The sequence below is a fragment of the Hemitrygon akajei genome, chromosome 13 (genome assembly GCF_048418815.1).
Source record: "Hemitrygon akajei chromosome 13, sHemAka1.3, whole genome shotgun sequence".
NCBI lineage: Eukaryota > Metazoa > Chordata > Chondrichthyes > Myliobatiformes > Dasyatidae > Hemitrygon > Hemitrygon akajei.
The window spans coordinates 16,674,409-16,695,995 of NC_133136.1; the positions used below are offsets into that span (position 1 = coordinate 16,674,409).

The following is a 21,587-nucleotide window of genomic DNA, read 5'->3' on the forward strand; positions in this document are numbered from 1 at the left end:
CTCTCTTGACCTCAGTCCAGGTCCAGTGGTACAAACAAGCATCACAAACTGGGGTCTTGCTTGTTTGCAGAGGATGGTCATGCCTTGTCGTGCCCTTCGCTCTCCACAGAGTGTTGCAGTACCACCTTCCTGGCCGTTGTATCTCACTGTAGATTCTACCTGCCCCTTCCTCCAAGCCTCCTTTGCAGGCTTATCCGTAACTCACTGAGGTATGAGAACACCAGCTACCCTCATCTGGTTTAGTCCGCCTGTCGAAGCAGTGTAGCAGGATGCGCCCCATGCAGGCAGCTATTTGGAGCGATGTGTGAGAGATGAGTGTCCAGTGGGGCCAAAGGTAAATGAGCTGCCCCAGAATGGACACGACAAGCCCCTTCACCAGAGGTGCCACCTCTCCCTGTAGGTTAATAGTATTGCTATAAAGCCATGTACATTTGGTTTCTTTTAAATTTTATTTTTTAGCGTAGGCCCTTCTGGCCCTTCAAGCTGCACAGCCCCAGCCACCCCCGACAAACCCAATTAACCCTAACATAATCACGGGACTATTTATAATGACTATTTAACCTAGTCAGTACATCTTTGGACTGCAGGAGGAAACCAGAGCACCTGGGGAAACCCAAGCATTCCACAGGCTCCTTACAGACAGCCCCAGAATTAAACTCTGAGCTGTAAGAGCATTGCACTAATCACTACATTATCGTGGTGCCCAAGTTCAAAGGATTTGGGGAAAGAGAAGGATATTGGAAAACTGTTTTGACTGGTTTTCACTTGTACTGTGAAGATGAAGAGATCTAATAGATAATTGTGAAGGGGAATGCAGTAAAAAGGTTGTGATTATTTGTATTGACTGGCAACGCAGTATCAAGTTGATACTTAATAGGTAATGCAGATTTCCTGTAAGTACCATTGGTCAATTAGAGTTTATAAATTTTAAAATAAAGGTGGTTCTTTTTTTAAAAAAAATCAATATAAATGATGAATGTCAGAGTTGGACAAGATGAATTGGGGAAAGCAATCCCTGGGACAGACTTAAGAGACCAGGTTGTCTATGTTCTGTTTCAGATGAGTAGTATAACACCTTCTATAATGATACTGACAAATGTGGAGCTGCCAAATTAAAACAGCTGTCTGTAATGTAACGGTTGTTTAAAAGAGGCCAACACCCACAGCTTCTGTAAACCAGCAAACAGATGATGTCATTTAAATAAAATTATGATAATAATAGACCACATTTTTGTCGTCTAAAATTATGTCACTATAATTATGTTTAATTTTTTTGAGTGTGTGTTCTGGGAGTTTACAGTAGCACTAAAATAAAAGCAGACATGTTATCTATGTTTAATGTTATTTATGATTCTCCAAAGTGTTTGTTGTGTTAATATTAATTTCAGACAAATAACAGAACCATTAACAAAGGAAAAATTAGGTTTTTCCATTTGACTGGGAATATTTCAATAAAAATGTAGTAAATCTGAGCGTTCTAATTATGTTCAATTCATGTTTTATTTTTGCAAGTTATACCTTGCTGGATTGAACTTTTTTTTTTGTAATGTAACCATAAGACAGGAGCAGAATTAGACTATTCTGCCCATTAAATCTGCTCCACCATTCCATCATGGCTGATTTATTATGCTTCTCAATGTCATTCTCTCTACCTTCTCCTTGTAACCTTCGACATCCTTGCTAATCAAGAACCTTTTAACCTCCGCTTTAAATATACCCAATGGCTTGTCTTCCACAGCCATCTGTGGCAACGAATTCTAGATTCCACCACCCTCTGGTTGAAGAAATTCCTCCTCATCTCTGTTCTAAAGGGACGTTCTTGTGTGGACAGCAATTCCTTTCGGGTGTAGCTGGAAGAAGAAAAAGACACACATTTATACAGCACAATTCCAACGTCAGTGAACAGCAGTTTCCCACAAACAGCAGCATGATAATAAATAACATTGCATTTCATACTGTTGTTTGAAGGAGAGACTTTAATTAGGTTTACTTTTGGAAATATTTCATTGACTACTTTTAACAGGGAAGTGTTTTGTTTTAAATAGCCCAGCTTATTATGTTTGAATATTTTATTCATTGGAAAGCTAGTTTCAGCAATACATAACATGAATAAATATTTATTCCCAGATCCCTTTGTTCTATAGCACTCCTCAGTGCCCTACTACTCACTGTGTAAGACCTGCTGTGATTGGTCCTACCAAAGTGCAATGCCTCACACTTGTCTGCATTAATTTCCATCAGCCATTTGTCAGCTCAGTTCCTCCAGTTGGTGCAGATCCTGTTGCAAGCTCTGATACTTTTCTCCCTGTCCACTACACCCTCAATCTTGCTGTCATCCACAAATTTGCTAATCCAGTTAACCACGTTGTCATCCAGATCATTGATATAGATGACAAACAGCAAAGGACCAAGCACTGATCCCTGTGGCACTCCACTAGACACAGGCCTCCAGTCAGAGAGGCAACAATTTACTATCACTCTTTGGCTTCTCCCATAAAGCGAATGTCTAATGCAATTTACTACCTCATCTTGAATGCAAGCGACTGAACCTTCTTGACCGATCTCCCATGCAGGACCTTGTCAAATGCATTGTTAAAGTCCAAGTAGACAACATCCACTGCTTTGACTTCATCAACTTCCCTGGTGACTTCTGGTCCCTAAGAATACATTCCATCAACTTACCCACTATTAATGTCAGGCTCACCAGCCTATAATTTCCTGGTTTGTTTTTAAAGCGGAACAACATTCGCTTTCCTCCAATCTTCTGGTACCTCACCTGTCGCTAAGAATGTTGTAAATGTCTCTGCTCAGGCCTAGGCAATTTCTGCACTTGCCTCCTGTAGGGTCCGAGGGAACACCTTGTCAGTCCTGGGAATTCATCCATCCTAGTTTTCCTCAAGACAGCAACACATCCTCCTCTGTTTTGCAAAAGCCAGACAGTTGAAAAGTTTAAAGACTGAAAGTGACATTCTGTATTATGCACTGTCAGTGTGAGATCTCAGTTTAATTGGATGTAATCCTGATAATTTGCACTGTTTCTGTTTGTAATGGTAATGAAAATGTAAAGACATCTTTTTAGGAAGCATAATTGCGTATAACAGTATAGCATCATTTAAAAAAAATTATTTTTAAAGTGATGCAAGCTGTAGTCACTAGGAGCTCCATTTTCAAAGGTACAAAAGAGACTGCTTCATAAGTATTTGGGATTATATCTTCAAATCAGCAATAACTTTTATGTACCTGAGATAATCTCATTGCAACTACGTGAGCAATTCTATTCAAGCAGAAACTGCCTCAAAACACTACAAAATGTGATTAGTGAGGGAAAAGAGAAAGTATGGGCTATGTTATTGAAAGACGTTTTCAAAACTGTTGTGATCTAAGAATTTAATGTTGTTGAGAAGGACGTCATACAGTCTATTAGCCTACCACGTGCACACCAAACATCAAGCATCCAACTTGTTTTACACTAATCCTACTCTAACTCATTTTATTCTGTCCACTTTTCTATGAATTCTTCCTCAGATTCTCTCTTTCAGCCACATATGAGGGGCAATTTATAGAGGCCAGTTAATTGCAGAATTTGGGATTGGGGGTCTTCTGTTTTCTGTCATTCATTCTTTGTGGTTTTTCTCTGTTTCACACAGACAGCAGTCAGGATTGAACCTTGACTGTTAGAGCTGTGGGACAGCAACTCTATATTGCTGTGTCACTAAAAGAAACTGGAACAGAGGCTGAGAAGCAGCAGAAACCCAGTCAGGTTCCAAACAGCACGGTAGCATGACCGTTAGTGTTTGATGTTAGCATCACATTTTACAGTGTCAGCAATCAGATCAAGGCTTAATTCAAGCCATTGTCTTTAAGGGGTTTGTGACTGCGTGGGTTTCTTCTGGGTGCTCCAGTTTCCTCCCTCGTTCCAAAGATGTAAATGTTAGTGTTATTAAGTTGTGGGCATGTTGAGTTTGTGCCAGAAGCATGGCGACACTTATATATCCTCAGACTGTGTTGGTCATTGACGCAAATGTCACATTTCACTGTATCTTTTTGATGCCAAAGCTAATTTTTATTGTTAACTTGGACAAGCTCTGAATTAGAAAGCTAGTGCTGAGACATTAAATAGAATCAGAATCAGGTTTATTATCACCGGCATGTGACATGAAATTTGTTAATTTAGCAGCAGCAGTTCAATGCAATACATAATCTAGAAGAGGAAAAAAGTAATAAAGAATAATAATAAATAAGTAAATCACATACAGTATATTAAATAGATTAAAAGCATGCAAAAAACAGAAATAGTGTATATTTTTTTTAAAAAGTGAGGTAGTGTCCAAGGGTTCAATGTCCATTTAGGAATCGGATGGCAGAGGGGAAGAAGCTGTTCTTGAATCACTGACTGTGTGCCTTCAGGCTCCTGTACCTCCTCCCTGATGGCAGAGGGGAAGAAGCTGTTCCTGAATCGCTGAGTGTGTGCCTTCAGGCTTCTGTACCTCCTACCTGATGGTAACAGTGAGAAAAGGGTATGTCCTGGGTGCTGGAGGTCCTTAATAATGGATGCTGTCTTTCTGAGACACTGCTTCCTGAAGATGTCCTGGGTACTTTGTAAGCTAGTACCCAAGATGGAGTCGACTAAATTTACAACCCTCTGCAGCTTCTTTCTGTCCTGTGCAGTAGCCCCCCCCACCCCCGCCCCATACCAGACAGTGATGCAACCTGTCAGAATGCTCTCCACGGTACAACTATAGAATAGTTGAAAATGCCCAGCAGCTTGGAGAGCATTTGACTAAAGAGAAACTGTATTTCAGGTCCATGTCAATATAAAGTGTTTCGAGATACAGCTGAAGTGAAGGGGCAAAGGATTGTATGGACAAAAGGGTCACTGGTATGCTTTGTGAAAAGAACATTAAGGGTGATTTTCCTTAATACCCAAGAGGGGGATCCATAGTTAGAATAGAGACCAAAGGAAAAGTTCAGTTGGTCAGCTACGACTTTACCTGGGGAAGAGATCAAAAGATTTAACATTGAAATAAATAGCCTGGTATAAAATTTCACACTTGCACTGGAGAGTGAATTTAAGCAAAATTAAAGCACCTGTCATCTTGTTTGAATCTGGACCGAGAGTCTGGCCAGCAATTGTGGTGTTGGAGAGATCTAAAAACAGCTGAAACTGATTTGTGTGGCTGAGAGTCAAACCAGAAAGAAAATGGGCAGCCTATAATCAATAACTGTCCAAAAATATTTTAAAAGGAAAAGATTAAACTATTTTATGCATACTTGTGAATAAACCCTAGTCTGGGTCTTCAACCAAAGTAACATCCAAGCCATGTTTTCTTTCATTTCTGATGTTCTTGCAAAAGGATTAAGATGTTAAACATGACTAAATTTGGTCAGGAAAACTTTAGATGCCTTAAGTGCCAAAAGAAATTCAAAAACAAATGTAAAAATATGGCAACTTTTCATTTAATCTTTCTCCTTTTTTTTTCTAGTTTTCACTTGGCTGCCACCAAGGGACAGGTGGACTGTTTGGGAGCCATGCTCACTCATGGCATTGATCTAAATGTACTGGATGGCTCAGGTAATGAGTTTATTTCTGACCTTACATGTGTTATGGAAAATTAAAACATGAGCAGAATTAGGTTGAACAACAGTTTTTGAAATATGAAGGAGCCATGGTAATGCTTATCATAAACTTCACAAAACCAGTGTTTCTCCTTCTCACCTTTAATCTCTGTCATTTAGCTGATCACTCCTTTCCACCATTCCCATGACTACATAAGACTGTTATTCCATGGCTCCACTCTTTGTCAACGCAGCCGGTGTAATGCCTGAACTGGGTATTTTTTCAGCCACTTCAAGGATTGCCTTCAGAGATCTACATCCAGTACCAGGATGTTTGCATTTATTAATTCAGCATGCAGACTGATAAAAGAAATCTCAATTGAAGATCCAGCAAACCAAGGCGATAGTTTTTGACCCTTGGAGCAGGGAGGAAAGTGTGCAGTTTCTACTTGATTCCAAGCTGCTGACCTGGTCACCAACCAACACACAAACAAATGCTGGAGCAACTCTGCAGGCCAAGCGGTATCTATGGAAATGAGGGCAGTCGACGTCTCGGGCCAAGACCCTTCAGCAGGACTGGAGAAAAAAGATGAGGAGTCAGACCTGGTCACTAATAAGGTTTCAAAAGAATGCCCGGAAGGTAGAAGCAGATTCAAATATTGGAGGAGAGAGTATTGCAAGGCTGTAGGGAAAGAAGTGGGGGTGGGGATTGACAAGATTTCTCTTGCAGAGAAGTGCCGGGGCCCAATGGGTTGGAGGGCTCTATTCTTTGCTGTAATGATTGTATGGATAAGTTATGAGGAAGTTAGATATGGCCTTTGTGGCTAAAGGGATCAGGGGGTATGGAGAGAAAGCAGGTACAGGGTTCTGAGTTGGATGATCAGCCATGATCATACTGAATGGTGGTGCAGGCTCGAAGGGCCGAAGGGCCTACTCCTGCACCTATTTTCTATGTTTCAAGGAGCTTGTTTTCACGGCCATGAAGGTTATTAACCAGAGAAGAGGGGAGGATTGCTCCATAGTTTGCAGGTCAAGTTGTTCTGATCTGAATTATATAACATAAAAGAATAGTGTAAATAGATTAACATGGGATTGAAATAATGAATTGGTTATATATTTGAAGAGGGAACAAAAAATGCACAACTTCAGGGAGTGAGGGCAGAAGTGAATCAAAGTGGAACACTTCATAAATCAGAGTATTAAGTACAGGAGCTGGAATGTTATGTTAAAGTTGGAAAAGAGATTGCTGAGGCCTAATTTTGAGTTGCGTGTGCAATTCTGGTCAGCTGCTTGTACCAACAGGAGTGCTATCAATGAGATTGTAAGAGTGCAGGGAAAACTTATAAGGATGTTGCTGGAACTTGAGGACGTGAGTAATAAGGAAAGGTTGAATAGGTTAGGAATTTATTCCCTAGATCATAGTGGAAACTAGGGGAGATTTGATAGAGAAATATAAAATTATAAGTGGTATAGCGAGGGTAACTGCAAGCAGGCTCTGAGGTTGGGTGAGACTTGAACTAGTAGTCATGGGTTAAAGCTGAAAGGTGAAATGTTTAAGGGGAACGTCAGAGGGAACTTCACTCAGGGTGGTGAGAGTGTGGAATGAGCTGCCAGTGGAAGTGGTGGATGCAGGTTCAATTTCAACATTTATGAGAAGTTTGGATAAGTACATGGATGGTAGGTGTATGGAAGGCCCATGGTCCAGGTGCAGGTGGGTGGGACCAGGCAGAATAATAGTTCAGCATGGACTAGATGGGCTGAAGGGCGGTGGTGTTCTATGTCTCCATGACTTATCTAAGAAGCAGATTAGGGAGAATAGCCACCTCTTAGTGCTGTATGAGTTAATAATTCTAATCTTGCCGTTCTTCTTACTGAAGATTAAATCAAACTCCAATCCTTATCTTAATTAAGATCATTATTTAAATCATAGGAAATAGAAGCAGAGCTAGGTCATTTGGCTTTCACTTCCCCTGCCTTTTCATAAGATCATAACAGATATTTTTAAATATCAGGGCCACATTCCTGTACTAAACCCATATCCGTTGATTCTCTGTATATCTAAAAATCTGTTGTTCTCAGACATAATAGACTAGGTTGCTTAATCTGTCCATAAAGAATAAACCAATGATTCCAGGAATCAGTGTTTATACTGTACTGCACTCCCACCATTGCAAACACATCCTTCATTAAGTGAGCAGTCCAGACCTGTAAACAGTGTTTCAGATGCAGCTTCACCACAGCATTACAGAACTCCTGTACTCAAATCTTTTTGTATTAAAGGCCAATGTGCCACCTGCCTTCCTAATTGGTGGTTGTAGCTGCGTGTTAACCTTCATTGATTTGTGTTGACATGTGCCTTTCAATCCCGCATCATTAAGGGATAAATCACTTCGTCTTTTCCGATTGAAGTATATATGACCTTTGCCTTTTTCTTTCATTTTAATTATATCTGGTAAAATCTTCCTGCACCCATTTTAAAGTTGGATCTACTCATCAACATCTTTGAATCATAGAAACATGCAACACAACAATGTGCCCTTATAGCTCATTCCTTGGAAAAAGATTGCCAGGCCCGCTGGTTCCTGTATCTGATAGCAGTCCCATTCTCACGCTCACATCTTCTCAAACTAAAATTGGCGCACTTGTTGCAGCCCTCAACCCCCAATTACCCCTTCTCTTCTCCTCACCTGCCTATCACTCCTCTCTGGTGCCCCTTGGTCTTCCCTTTCTCCCATGGTCCACACTCCTCTCCAGTCAGATTCCTTATTCAGACAACACACGCAAAATGCTGGTGGAACACAGCAGGCCAGGCAGCATCTATAAGGAGAAGCACTGTCAACGTTTCGGGCCTTATTCAGACCTTTGCCTTCCCCACCTATTTCCTCCATGCTTCTCACTTCATCCCCCACCCACCCACCTTCCTCCTCATCTGGTTTCAACCAGTCACCTTCTTGCTTGTATCCTTCCCTTCCCCCACCACATTATTCTGGCTTCTTTCCCCTCCCTTTCTAGTCCCAATGAAGGGACTCGGCCCAAAACATCAGATCGTTATTCCTCTCCATTGATGCTGTCTGACCTGCTGATTTTCTCCGGCATTTTGTGTGTGTTACAACTCTTTGTTCTCTGTTTTAATCATTTCATGCCAGTATCCATCTCAGGTCAATATGTGAATACCCTGCTCTCTGTTTGATAATTTCTAGTGTGGTATTCTCAGTCCACAATAGAGATCCATATCAGAATCAGGTTTATTATCACTTGCATATGTCGTGAAATTTGTTTTATTTTCTGGCTGCAATACAGTGCAATACATAGATTTATTACAGTACTATGCAAAGTCTTGGGTACCCTAGCTATATACAGTGTCTATAACATTATATCCCCCCCCCCCAGAAGTTTTCATCTTTTATTGTTTTTTTTTTTAAATTTTGCTTTTTTTGACACCGATCAACCAAAAGTGTCTCTTTCGAGTCAAAGTGAAAACTGACGAAGGGTCTCGGCCCAAAACGTCAACAGTGCTTCTCCCTATAGATGCTGCCTGGCTTGCTGCGTTCCACCAGCATTTTGTGTGTATTGCTTGTCTTTTTCTGTTGATCAGTGTCAAAAAATAATGTCTCCTGTGATTCAATATTGTGCAAGAAAAAACATGAAAACTTCCGGGGGGGTGGGGTGAATACTTTTCATAGGCACTGTTTATGTGATAGTATAGTTCCTACATCTAAAGGGTTTTGAAAAGTAACCCACATTTATATAATTTCTCTTTCTTTACATTTTTTTAAGAATAAATTATGGCACATTATATAAATTACAATATTTTCTGTTTCATATTAAACACTCTAGAAATTTGAACCCAAATTGCTCTTGTATGTGGCATTTGTACCCACATCCACCACTTTCACTGACAGCTTTTCACACTCTCACCGTCTTCAGAGTCAGGAAGTTCTTCCTCATCTTCCCCTTAAGCATTTCACCTAAACTTATGACCTCTAATTTTAATCTCTTGGAACCTGAGGGGGGGATGCCTGCATTCACCCTGTCTATAACCTCTCATAATTTTGTATACCTCTATAATATTTCTCCTTATTCTCCTGCACTTAAGGCATAAAGTCCTAACCTACTTAACCTTTCACTGTAACTCAGGTCCTCAAGTTCCAGTAACTTGCTTATAAATTTCTCTGCTCTCTTTCAAGCTTATTATTAACTTTCCTGCAGGTAGGTGACTAGAACTGCGCACACAATACTCCAAATTTTGCCTCACCAATGTCTTATACAACTACAACTTTGAGCCAGAGGGTGGTGAATCTGTGGAATTTGTTACCATGGGCGGCAGTGAAGGTAAAGTCATTGGGTGTATTTAAGGCAGAGATTGATAGGTATCTGAGTAGCCAGGGCATCAAAGGTTATGGTGAGAAGGCGGGGGAGTGAGACTAAATGGGAGAATGGATCAGCTCATGATAAAATGGTGGAGCAGACTCGATGGGCTGAATGGCTGACTTCTGCTCCTTTGTCTTATGGTCTTCAACGTAACACCTCAACTCTTGTATTCCATGTCCTATCATGGTATAGTCCATATTTGTTAGTGCAAATTTTCCTTTGTGGCCAAGTGTGATGAACATCCTGTTTGTAGAAGCAACCCATCAAGTAACCTTTCTTCAGTGAATCTATTTGCCTTTCGCATGAATCATGTCACCTGAAGAAATTGTGCTTTCAGCATGGGTACAACCAGCAATGTTTTGCATTCCAACTTCCACTGGTTTAATTGTTTTTTTTCCTCCAGAAGTTATGTATGAAGTTACTTCTGAAGGGAAGCAACTTAAATTATTGTTCAAGTTGGAAAAGTTGATCATTCAACGACGGCCGCAGAGCTGCTGGACAACAGTATTTTCCAGCTTGTCCGTGTCGGAGCTGAGAAACTTAGATTGTCAGCCTAAGGAGCACGGGTGTTTCCTGATTTTGTTGGCTGCCCTAAAGAGAGTATTTAGAATACAAACATGATTTTATCTCCGCTTTCATCAACAAGCTGAATATTTTGATGAAGCTTTGATCCTCTTTATATTATAAATATGTTTTTGTCTTTCTGTTGTTGGTAGTTGCACTCTTATCCAGTGTTTCTCACATTCAATGGATTTCCATACTGGTAGCATAATTGAAGTGCAAAAGTAACTTTAGTTATCTCAACAACACTTTCTGCTACTGACCATCTTTATAGTTGTTGATGATTCACGGGGGAGAAATGCATTTTCTCTTTCAGATTGGATTTGATGCTTAGCCAATAGAAATATTTGTAGCTAAGAATTGATTAGCAATCTTTTCCAATTAAAGAATATGCAAACTAGAAGTCTTGCTTCACTGTGTGCATTTGAGCTAATACTTAATTGACACTTTTGTTTCAAATGTTGACATGGGTTCAAAGCTGTTAACTTTCTCCCCCTCTTGTTTAAATTGCAGGCTCTAATGTGTTGCACCTTGCGTCAAAATTCAGTCATCAAGAATGTGTGAGAAAGATCTTGCAGGTAGAGGAGACTCATGTTTTTGTTAGTGACTTCTTAAACATATTGTTCTGATTTCCTGCAGTTTAGATTACGGAATACCAATACATGAGAGAATCATCATCATCAGCATTACGTGCCCTGTTGTATGGCAATCATGGTCTTCCATTGGTCTTTAATCTGGGATGTTCTAATAAGCCGTTCAAAACTTTGCCTGTTCAGCCGCTAATGTAACTGATAAATGTTACACGCTGTTTACTGTGACTTTCTCTTCCAATAATATTTCCTGTCACCGCAAGATGTTCAAGCTTCTCTTTTCTCAGTACGTGCCCCAGTAATCCCAGGTGCCATTTCCTGATTGATGACAAACAAGGGAGGATCTGCAGATGCTGGAAATCCAAGCAACATACAGTGGCATGCAACAGTTTGTGCACCCCTGGTCAAAATTTCTGTTACTGTGTATAGCTAAGCGAGTAAAAGATGACCTGTTTTCCAAAAGGCATAAAGTTAAAGATGAAACATTTCTTTAATATTTTAAGCAAGAAAACCTTTATAATTCCATCCTTTACAGTTTCACAATAACATAAAAGGAAAAGGCCCGAAACAAAAGTTTGGGCACCCTGCATGGCAGTACTTAGTAACACCCCTTTTGGCAAGTATCACAGTTTGTAAATGCTTTTTATTGTCAGCTAAGATTCTTGTTTGGGGGATTTTCACCCATTCTAGTTCTGTGAGATTCTTGGGCCGTCTTGCATGCACTGCTCTTTTGAGGCCTATCCACAGACACTCGATGATGTTTAGGTCGGGGGACTGTGAGGGCCGTGGCAAAACCTTCAACTTGCACCTCTTGAGGTAGTCCATTGTGGATTTTGAGGTGTGCTTAGGATCATTATCCTGTTGTAGAAGCCATCCTCTTTTCACCTTCAGCATTTTTACAGACAGTGTGATGTTTGCTTCCAGAATTTGCTGGTATTTAATTGAATTCATTCTTCCCTCTACCAGTGAAATGTTCCCCGTGCCATTGGCTGCAACACAAGCCCAAAGCATGATTGATTTACCCACCCCCGTGCTTAACCGTTGGAGAGGTGTTCTTTTCATGAAATTCTGCACCCTTTTCTCTCCAAACTCACCTTTGCTCATTGCGGCTGCCAAAAAGTTCTATTTTAACTTCTTCAGTACACAGGACTTGTTTCCAAAATGCATCAGGCTTGTTTAGATTTTAACTGATTAAGTTAAAATCTGTGAGGAAAAGAAGGCAAATGATAGAGCAAAATTGGATTCAGTGTGTTGAGTTAAAGTGTGACAGGGGGCCGAAGTCAAAAAGGGTGATAAATACAGAAGTAGTTATATTTGAATGCCCACAGCACATGGAATAAGGTATGATCTTGTAGCGCAGTTAGAGATTTGCAGGTATAATGATACAGAGATTTGCAGGGAGTGCGAAGCACAGAGTCAAATATCGCTGTGATGATTGTACGCTTAGTATCAATTGTTTGGTGACAATAAAGTAAAGTATAATGTGGACATCACGGAGTCATAGCTGAAAGAAAATCATGGTTGGGAGCTTTACATCCAAGGATACACCTTGTATCGAAAGGACAGGCATGTAGGCAGTGTTATATACAGTCCTGCAAACAGAAGCCAAGATGTGGGCTTACAGTAGGAGATAAAAAAGGTATTTAAAAAGGGAAATAATTATTGGGGATGTCAATATGCGCATAGATTGGGAAAACTGGGTCTCAAGAGAGGGAATTTGTAGAATGCCTACGATATGGCTTTCTAAAGCAGCTTGTGGTCAAGCCCACTGATGAACAGCAACTCTGGATTAGGTGTTATTCTTGCAAGACCATGGATCTGTGCCTGGAAAGTCTTGGAGTGTCCTCTCCAGGGCGTAGGTCTGGGCAAGGTTGTATAGGAGACCGGCAGTTGCCCAAGCAGCAAGTCTCCCCTCTCCATGCCACTGATGTTGTCCAAGGGAAGGGCAAGGGCCGATACAGCTTGGCACCAGTGCCATCGCAGGAGTTGCCAGAACAAGGTTGAAGGCAACTTTGGACTGTCTTAGGGACTCCAGCTCTGGATTTGTCCTCAGGGTTTACTCCCAAAGCCTTTCCCATGAGTGGGTATGGCCGCAAGGTAGCAGAGGTTTGAAATCAGAGTTTTCCCTCTCTTAGATGGACTGCATTCCCAAGCTGACGAGCTCCATCTACCCGTTATGTAATGACCCAGATTAGGTTAGAGAGCTTAAGGCAAAGGAACCCTTACAAGGTAGTGAACATATGATAAAAGAGCGAAGGAGAAGCTAAAGTCAGATGTATCAGTATTACAGGGGAGTAAAGGGAATTACAGAGGCATGAGAGAGGAGCTGGCCAAAGTTGATTGGAAGGGGACTCTAGTGGGATGACAGCAGATCAGCAATGGCTGCAGTTTCTGGGGGTAATTTGTAAAGCGCAGGAAAGTTGCATCCCAAAGATGAAGAAATATTCTAAAGGGAGGATGAGGCAACTGTGGCTGGCAAGTGAAGTCAAAAATAGCATAAAAGGGAAAGAGAGCGTTATAATATTGCAAAAAATAGTAGGAAGTTAGAGGATTAGAAAGCTTTGAAAAGCCAACAGAAGGCAAGCAAAAAGCCATAGAGAAAAGATGAGATGCAAAGGTAAGCTAGTTAATAATATATAAGAGGGTACCAGAAGTATTTTCAGATATATAAAGAGTAAAGGAGAGATGAGAGTGAATATCAGACCGCTGGAAAATGACACTGGAACAAAGGAATGGAGGATAAACTTAATAAGTATTTTGCAAATTGTCCTGAACTGACCGGGATTTGGAGAGGGGGTGTTGAGCATAAAGTTTCTCTCTATGCTGATGACTTATTACTTTTTCTTTCAAATCCGTCTACATCCTTACCTCCAATGTTTTCACTTCTTGACCAGTTTAGCCAGTTCTCTGGATATAAACTTAATTTACATAAGAGCGAACTTTTCCCAATTAATAAAGAAGCACAAGAATTAACATTTCGTGATCTCCCTTTTAAAGTAGTCCACAATCAATTTACTTATCTTGGGATTACAGTCACAAGGAAGTTTAAAGATCTCTTTCGTGAAAATTTTGCCAATCTTTCATGTACTATTAAACAGAGCCTGTTACAATGGTCACCTCTATCTATGTCTTTGGTAGGTCATATTAATGTTGTTAAAATGTATGTTCTCCCTAAACTTTTATATTTATTTCAATCAATCCCAATTTTTATTCCTAAATCTTTTTTTGATTCCTTGGACTCTATTATTTTGTCATATCTGTGGAAGAATAAGTGCTCTAGAATTAATAAAGTTTATCTCCAAAAATCTAAAAAAGAGGGTGGCATGGCTTTACCTAACTTTCGTTTATATTATTGGGCAGCCAATATACGTTGTGCTACCTTTTGGTCTTTTTTCCATGGCCAACCCGAGTGCCCTAACTGGGTGGCAATGGAGTTGAGCTCCACTAAAGAATTATCTATCTCTGCACTTCTCGGCTCTGTACTCCCTAGTAGTTTGTCCAGATTAACTGTTAATCCTCTTGTTAGACACACTTTGCATATATGGGCTCAGTTTAGGAAATTTTATGGTTTCCATGGTTTTTCCTTTTCTAGCCCTATCTTACATAATCACCTTTTTTTACCTACTACGTATAACTCAGCATTCCATGATTGGTATAGGAAGGGCATTAGACATTTTGAAGATCTTTTTATTGATAATCGCTTTGCTTCTTTTCAACAGCTCTCTGCTAAGTTCAATCTGCCCTATGCTCATTTTTTTAGATATCTCCAAATTAGACACTTTATTACTCCTTTAATCCCTAACTTCCCTGAAATGCCTGAGAAAAATGTTATGGACTTATTTCTTTCTATTAATCCACTAGGTAAAGGTTTAATATCATTTATTCATGATAAATTAGCAGCCTTACGACGTGCCCCTGTGGATAAAATTAAAATGGCATGGGAGCATGATTTAAATACCTCCTTATCTGATGAGACTTGGGACTCGATTCTCAAATCGGTTAATTCAACCTCTCTTTGTGCTCGCCATTGCCTTTTACAGTTTAAGATTGTTCATAGAGCCCATATGTCTAAATCTAAATTATCTTGATTTTACCCTAACATCAGTCCGCTTTGTGATAAATGCAAAAGGGGCGAGGCCTCTCTCATTCATATGTACTGGTTTTGTCCTAGCTTGGTGAAATTTTGGAAAGATGTCTTCATAACGTTATCATATATTCTGAATCACCACCTAGAACCTAACCCTTTAATTGCTTTGTTCGGTTTCTGGGGTGAGACAGATTTACATCTGAGTTCGACTAAGTGTCGAATGTTATCTTTTGCCTCTCTCCTGGCTAGACGTTTAATCCTCCTTAGATGGAGAGATGTTGCCCCGCCCACGCATGCTCAATGGCTTAACGATATTGTGACCTGCTTAGACCTTGAAAAAATTCATTATTCTGTTCTTAATTTGGATTTAAAGTTCTATAAGGTCTGGGGACCTTTTATTGAGTACTTTCATAACCTTCCTCTTAACTAAGGTTTTTTATCGGTCCCTTGCTTTCAGCACCTTTTTTTTGGTAGTAGGCATTAATATCTTCTGTTGCTAAGTGTATTTACAGTTTTGGGGGTTTGATTGTCCTGATTTATATTCTCTATATTGTGTTGTGGTTGGTCTGGAGTTTTTTTTTTTGTTGCGGGGCTTGGGGAGGATACTAATTTTACATATCTTCAATTTGGGTGCTTTCTCAATTATCTTTCTTTGTATCATTATTATTGTATGTTTATTTTTGCACTGTATCAATGTTCTTCATTTTGATCTGGGGTTTTTTTTATCTGTAGCTATGTAGAAAATGTATTAAAAAACTAATTTTAAAAAAAAGTATTTTGCATCAGTCTTCATGGTGGAAGACTCTAGCAGAATGCCAGAGCCTCAGGGTCAGAAGTGAGTGTCCTTGCTATTACTAAGGAGAAGACGCTTGTGATGCTGAAAAGTCTGAAGGTAGATAAGTCACCTGGACCAGATGGACTACATGCCAGGGTGCTGAAGCAGGAAGCTGAAGAGACTGTGTAGGCATTATTAATGATCTTTCAAGAATCAATAGATTCTGGAATGGTTCCAGAGGACTGGAAAATTACGAATGTCACTGCACCCTTTTAAGAAGAGAGGGAGGCAAAAGAAAGGAAATTATAGGCCAGTTAACCTGATTTCAGTGGTTGGGCAGATGTTGGAGTCAATTATTAAGGATGAGGTTTTGGGGTGCTTGGAGGCATGTGATAAAATAGGCCGTAGTCAGCATGGGTTTTCCTCTAAATTCCAGTGAGTTCAGGCTGAAAGCTGCCAAATCCTCCTCATATTTTAACCCTTTCATTCCCAGAATCATCCTCGTAAACTGTCATTGTCTCTCCAATGACAGTGCATCCTTTCTGAGATAAGGGGCCAAAAACTGTTGACAATACTCCAAGTGCAGCCCAACTAGTGTCTTGTAAAGTTTCAGCATTATCTCATTGTTTTTATATTCTATTCCCCTTTAAAAAAATGCCAACATTGCATTTCCCTTCTTTACCATAGACTTAACCTGTGAACTAACCTTGGAGTTTTACACGAAACCTCTTAAATCCCTTTGTACCTCTGATGTCACTGGCAGCCAATCAGAAAAGGCCCCCTTTATTCCTATTTGCTGCCTCCTGCCTGTCAGCCATTCCTGTATCCATGCCAGTATCGTTCCTGTAACTCCATAAGATTTTATCTTGTTAAGCAGCCTCGTGGAGACAGTTTATCAAATGCCTTCTGAAAACCTAAGTAAATGATATCCATCGCCTCTCTTTTGTCCATCCTGCATATGACTTGCTTGAAGAATTAAAGCGGAGGTTGATGGGTTCTAGGCATTGGAAGTTACAGCGAGAAGTCAGAATAATAGGATTGAGAGTGATAGGGGATCATCCATGATGGAATGACAGAATGGACTCGATGGGCTGAATAGCCTACTTCTGCTTTGCTTATGGTGTTATTAGGATTGGCGCAAGCAGCATGTAGTTTGGCTGTAGTTGTTACTGTGTGTCGTAAAAGCACCATACATTATATAGCAACACACACACAAAATGCTGGAGGAACTTAGCAGACCAGGCAGCAGCCATAGAAAAAAGTACAGTCAAAGTTTCGGCCTGAGACCCTTTGGCAGGACATAGGAATGTTTCCATATTCCACTCACAAGCAAACTTGGTTACTTTCTCCCTCATTAAATGGTGTCTGTTTCTTGTCCAAGTGAAATTGGAAGCCCAGTTTCCAATAGTAATGTAATTTGACCACTTATTTCCGAAGATACTAAACTGCTGTCATAACTTCTGACAAAACTTACTGCGTTAAGATAAGGCAAGAAAGCCATCAAAAATAAAAAAAGTAGCTGCAGAATTACCCATCATTAGGATTGTGTAGATGAATCTCATACAGTACTGTGCAAAGTCTTAGGCAAGTGTATATGGCTAGGGTGCCTAAGGCTTTTGCACAGTCCTGTATTTGTCAGCATGGGGTGGAGAGGGAGTTTGTAAATCTAGCTGGAGCAAAAGATGTTGGGAATGATGAGGGAGGAGTGCCGCCAGAGGGGTATGGATCAGGTGGCAGAGAAGGGAGTGCTGGGGGTCGGGTATGGCATGGGTGCAGACACACCCAGCCCTGAGGCATCAGACAAGGTCATTTGATTCCAAACAATTGGTATAGTGATCATTACAGAATGTCTCTCTGGTGCTTCCTGCTCCCTCCCCTTTCCTTTTCCCCTTTTCCCCTTTTCCAACCATGATTCCCTTCTCCCTGCCCCTTTCCCAATCTCAGTCCACAATAGAGACCCATATTAGAATCACGATTATCATCACTCATAAACGTCATTAAATTTGTTTGTGTTTCTGTTTTGCAGCAACATTCCAATGCAACACATGAAATTATTACTGTGCTATGCAAACCTCTGAGGCACCCTAGCCATTTATATGTACATAGGACTTTTTGCACAGTACTGAATGTTAATTTGTACTCTTTTGAAATGGGTTATACCACTTTTCAAAGCTTTTGGTAACCTGATCAATTTGAGTTTATTGTCTGAGTTACAATAAACATTAAGGGTTAAATATCTGAGCAAAGGATTTTAGATGCCAAGGACTCATTGTTTAGTCTCCCCACTCACTACATACTCTACTGTGGTATAATAACTATCAGAAAATTCATTGTGAGGTCAGTCCCGCAGGATATGTCAGACTGATGTAAGGAATAAATAGTGACAACTAACAGTGGAACTTTTGTATATAGTTACAGTGCAGAATGCAAAAGTAAACTTAATTGTCTTATTCCTCTTTGTTCCTAGTACAAATGTCCAGTGGAATGTACTGACAGTAATGGGAAAACAGCTTTGCACCATGCAGGTAAGGAAATTACTTTTAACTTTTTAAAGAAATTGTTCATTTTAAAGTTGCAAGATGCGTCGATAACTGAGATCTCATTAAAATGTCACTGGTCATTTACTGAATTTAAAGTGGTAGATGAACAATATTACTTGTAGAGGTCATGTCCAACAAATTGGTGGAGTGTGTGCAGATTGGCTGCATTATGGCCTGATATGGGAACACCAATGCCTTTGAATGGAAAATCCTACAAAAAGTAGTGGATTCGGCCTAGTGTATCACAGGTAAAACCCTCCGAACCATTCAACACATCTACATAAAGTATTTGGCCAGCTGGTGGCACCGGACTTCGGAGTGAAGGCTTCTGAGTTTGAATCCAGCCGGCTCCCTTGCACGCTTTCTATCCGTGCTGGGTTGAACGTCAAGCTAGCAACTCAGCCTCATAAAAATAAGAAAGCTTGCTAAAGAAAAACGACATCACAATGGCATCCCAATGACTCCACTCGGAGTTAAGGGTCGCCTTCTTCTTCTTCACATAAAACATTGCTACAGGAAAGATTAGATTAGATTCAACTTTATTGTTACAGATACAAAGCCAAATGAAATGCAGTTAGCATCTAACCAGAAATGCAAAGAATAGTGTTGTTTACAAAATAACTGTGAATAAAAAGTAAGTGCTACAGCACACAAATATAAAAGTACTGAGACAGTACAATATGGGTGCAATACTGCTTAGCGCTGTGATGTGAGGTTCAGCAGGGTCACAGCCTCAGGGAAGAATCTCTTCCTGTGCCTGCTGGTGAGGGAGCGGAGGCTCTTGTAGAGCCTACCGGATGGGAGGAGAGTAAAAAGTCCATGGTTAGGGTGAGCTGCATCCTTGATAATGCTTTTCGCCCTGCCCAGGCAGAGTTTATGGTAGATGTTCTCAATGGTGGGCAATTGGTTGCCGATAATCGGCTGGGCAGTTTTCACCACACACTGGAGTGCTTTGCGGTCCAGTACGGGACAATTGCCATACCACACTGAGATGCAGTTGGTGAGTATGCTCTCAATGGTACAGCGGTAAAAGTCCGTCAGTATCCTGGGTCAGAGGTGAGCTTTCTTGATGCTCCGCAGGAAGTAAAGGCATTGTAGTATCCATTATCAAAGGTCTTCACCACCCAGGCCATGCTGCCATCAAGTAAAAGGTACAAGTGCCTCAGGACTCACACCACCAGGCTCTTGAACAAAAGGGGATAACTACACTCATTTAAGGAGTCTTTTAATTTGCTATTTCATATTTATTTATATCCATATTTGCACAGTTTGTTGTCCATTGATCCTGTTTACAGTTACTATTCTATAGATTTGCTAAGTATGCCCACAGAACAAGAATCTCAGGGTTGTATGTGGTGACGTGTATGTACACTGATAATAAATTTTAATTTGACTTTGACTTGAAAGTCATTGGGTATATCTGAAGCAGAGGTTGAGTTTATTGATTAGTAAGGACACCAAATGTTACTGGGAGAAGGGAGGAGAATGGGACTGAGTGGGATAATAAACCAGCCATAATGGAAAGGCAGAGCTGACGTGATGGGCCAAATGGGCTAATTCTGCTCCTGCAGTATGTCTTAATGGTCTTAATGTTAGATATTGCAGTGACTTTTTTTTCCAATGGAAGCTGAATGAAGGGAGAGGTAGCAAAGGTGCATTTTCTTTTGTAAGGTGATAATATGCTTTCTTTACTGAGAAGTTTTTCCTTCAAAACTTTATGAACCTCATCAGCCTTGTAACAATTACCTGGCCTAAAAGCAAACGTCCACATCCAAAAGGTTGAAATGCCATAAGTGGAAGTTGACCAGTACATAGAAGTGAGAGCGGGGTATCCACCGTGACCTCACACACAAAGTGAATCTGTACAGTGTTACAGTGCATCACACGCAGTCGCCTCTATGTGCAGAGTCACAATAACCCATAACTTTTGTATAGTGGGCGAGTCTAGGGTCAGAGAGCAGAATAGAGGGACATCCATTTAGAACAGAGATGAGGAGGAATTTCTTTAGCCATAGTGTGGTGAAACAGAAGGCTGTGGAGGCCAAGTCATTGAGTATATTTAAAGAGGAGGTTGATAGGTTCTTGATTAGTAAGGGTGTCAATGATTATGGGGAGAAGGCAAGAGAAGTGGGTTGAGAGAGATAACAAATCAGCCATGATGGGATGGCAGAGCAGATTCATTGGGCCGAATGGACTAATTCTGCTCCAATGTCTTAAGGTCTTATGTTTTTTAAAGATCATGGCAGTTTTTCAGTTAAGAACAATATGTCTTTTTGATGTTGGTTTCATACTTGTTCATTAAATAAGCATTAGGTGTAAGTAGAGATTAATATAGAGCATTTTACTTACTCAATACTTTCATTTCCAGCTACAAGTGGTTCTATTTTTATTGTTCAACTACTGTGTGAACACAAGTGCCCTGTTAACACTAAAGACACTGTAAGTAATTTCGTTTTTTTTAAATTAAGTGCAATCGTGAACAATAGCCAGATCAGAAATACTAATCAAGTCAACTAGTTCCCAGAGAGAACTCTGATAGGCCAATCAGATGGTTCACTGTTGCTCAGCGACAGAACACAAAAAAATCATATGTACAATAAAGAAACATTAAAAAATAGTAGAAATACTGAAGTCATGATGATCATGATGAAGTCTGCTGGAGAGAGACATTTATACACATGCTGTCCTCCATAATTCAGAGATTGAAGGATAAGGTTACAGGGTGACAAAATGTGACACTTGGAACTAAAAACTAATCCCTACTGGGAGAAAACAGCACCTGATCTTTCCACACTGTTCTCCAGCAGTTTAAGGACTAAGTCCAGCCGGAACTTGTTTTAATGCTCCTATATTTTTTACTCAATAGATTTTCTTAAAACATTGTCTAAGAGTGTAATTTTTAATTCCTGGAAATTACAAGACAACCATATTATGTTGGGAACCTTGAAAGAGATAACAAATTTCTAATTTGGGGTAAAAAGACTTCTGATTTAATAATGTATATAAATGGTAGCTTAGTAGTTAGCATAATGCTATTACAGCACCCGTGACCTGGCTTCAGTGCCCTGCCTGTAAAGAGTTTGTGTGTTCTGCCTGTGACTGTGTGG

At 40.2% G+C, this 21,587-nt stretch overlaps 1 protein-coding gene across 5 annotated transcripts in view; it reads left to right on the forward strand.

The window, feature by feature from the left end:
* rai14 (retinoic acid induced 14) overlaps positions 1-21,587 on the forward strand; it is a 210,030-nt gene that overhangs the window by 126,696 nt on the left and 61,747 nt on the right. For all 5 annotated transcript variants that reach the window (XM_073064192.1, XM_073064191.1, XM_073064194.1 and 2 more), the window contains 4 exons: positions 5,484-5,572; positions 11,002-11,066; positions 18,408-18,465; positions 20,849-20,919. In XM_073064192.1, coding sequence (XP_072920293.1) covers positions 5,484-5,572; positions 11,002-11,066; positions 18,408-18,465; positions 20,849-20,919 — 283 coding nt within the window. The remainder of the gene's footprint in view (positions 1-5,483; positions 5,573-11,001; positions 11,067-18,407; positions 18,466-20,848; positions 20,920-21,587) is intronic.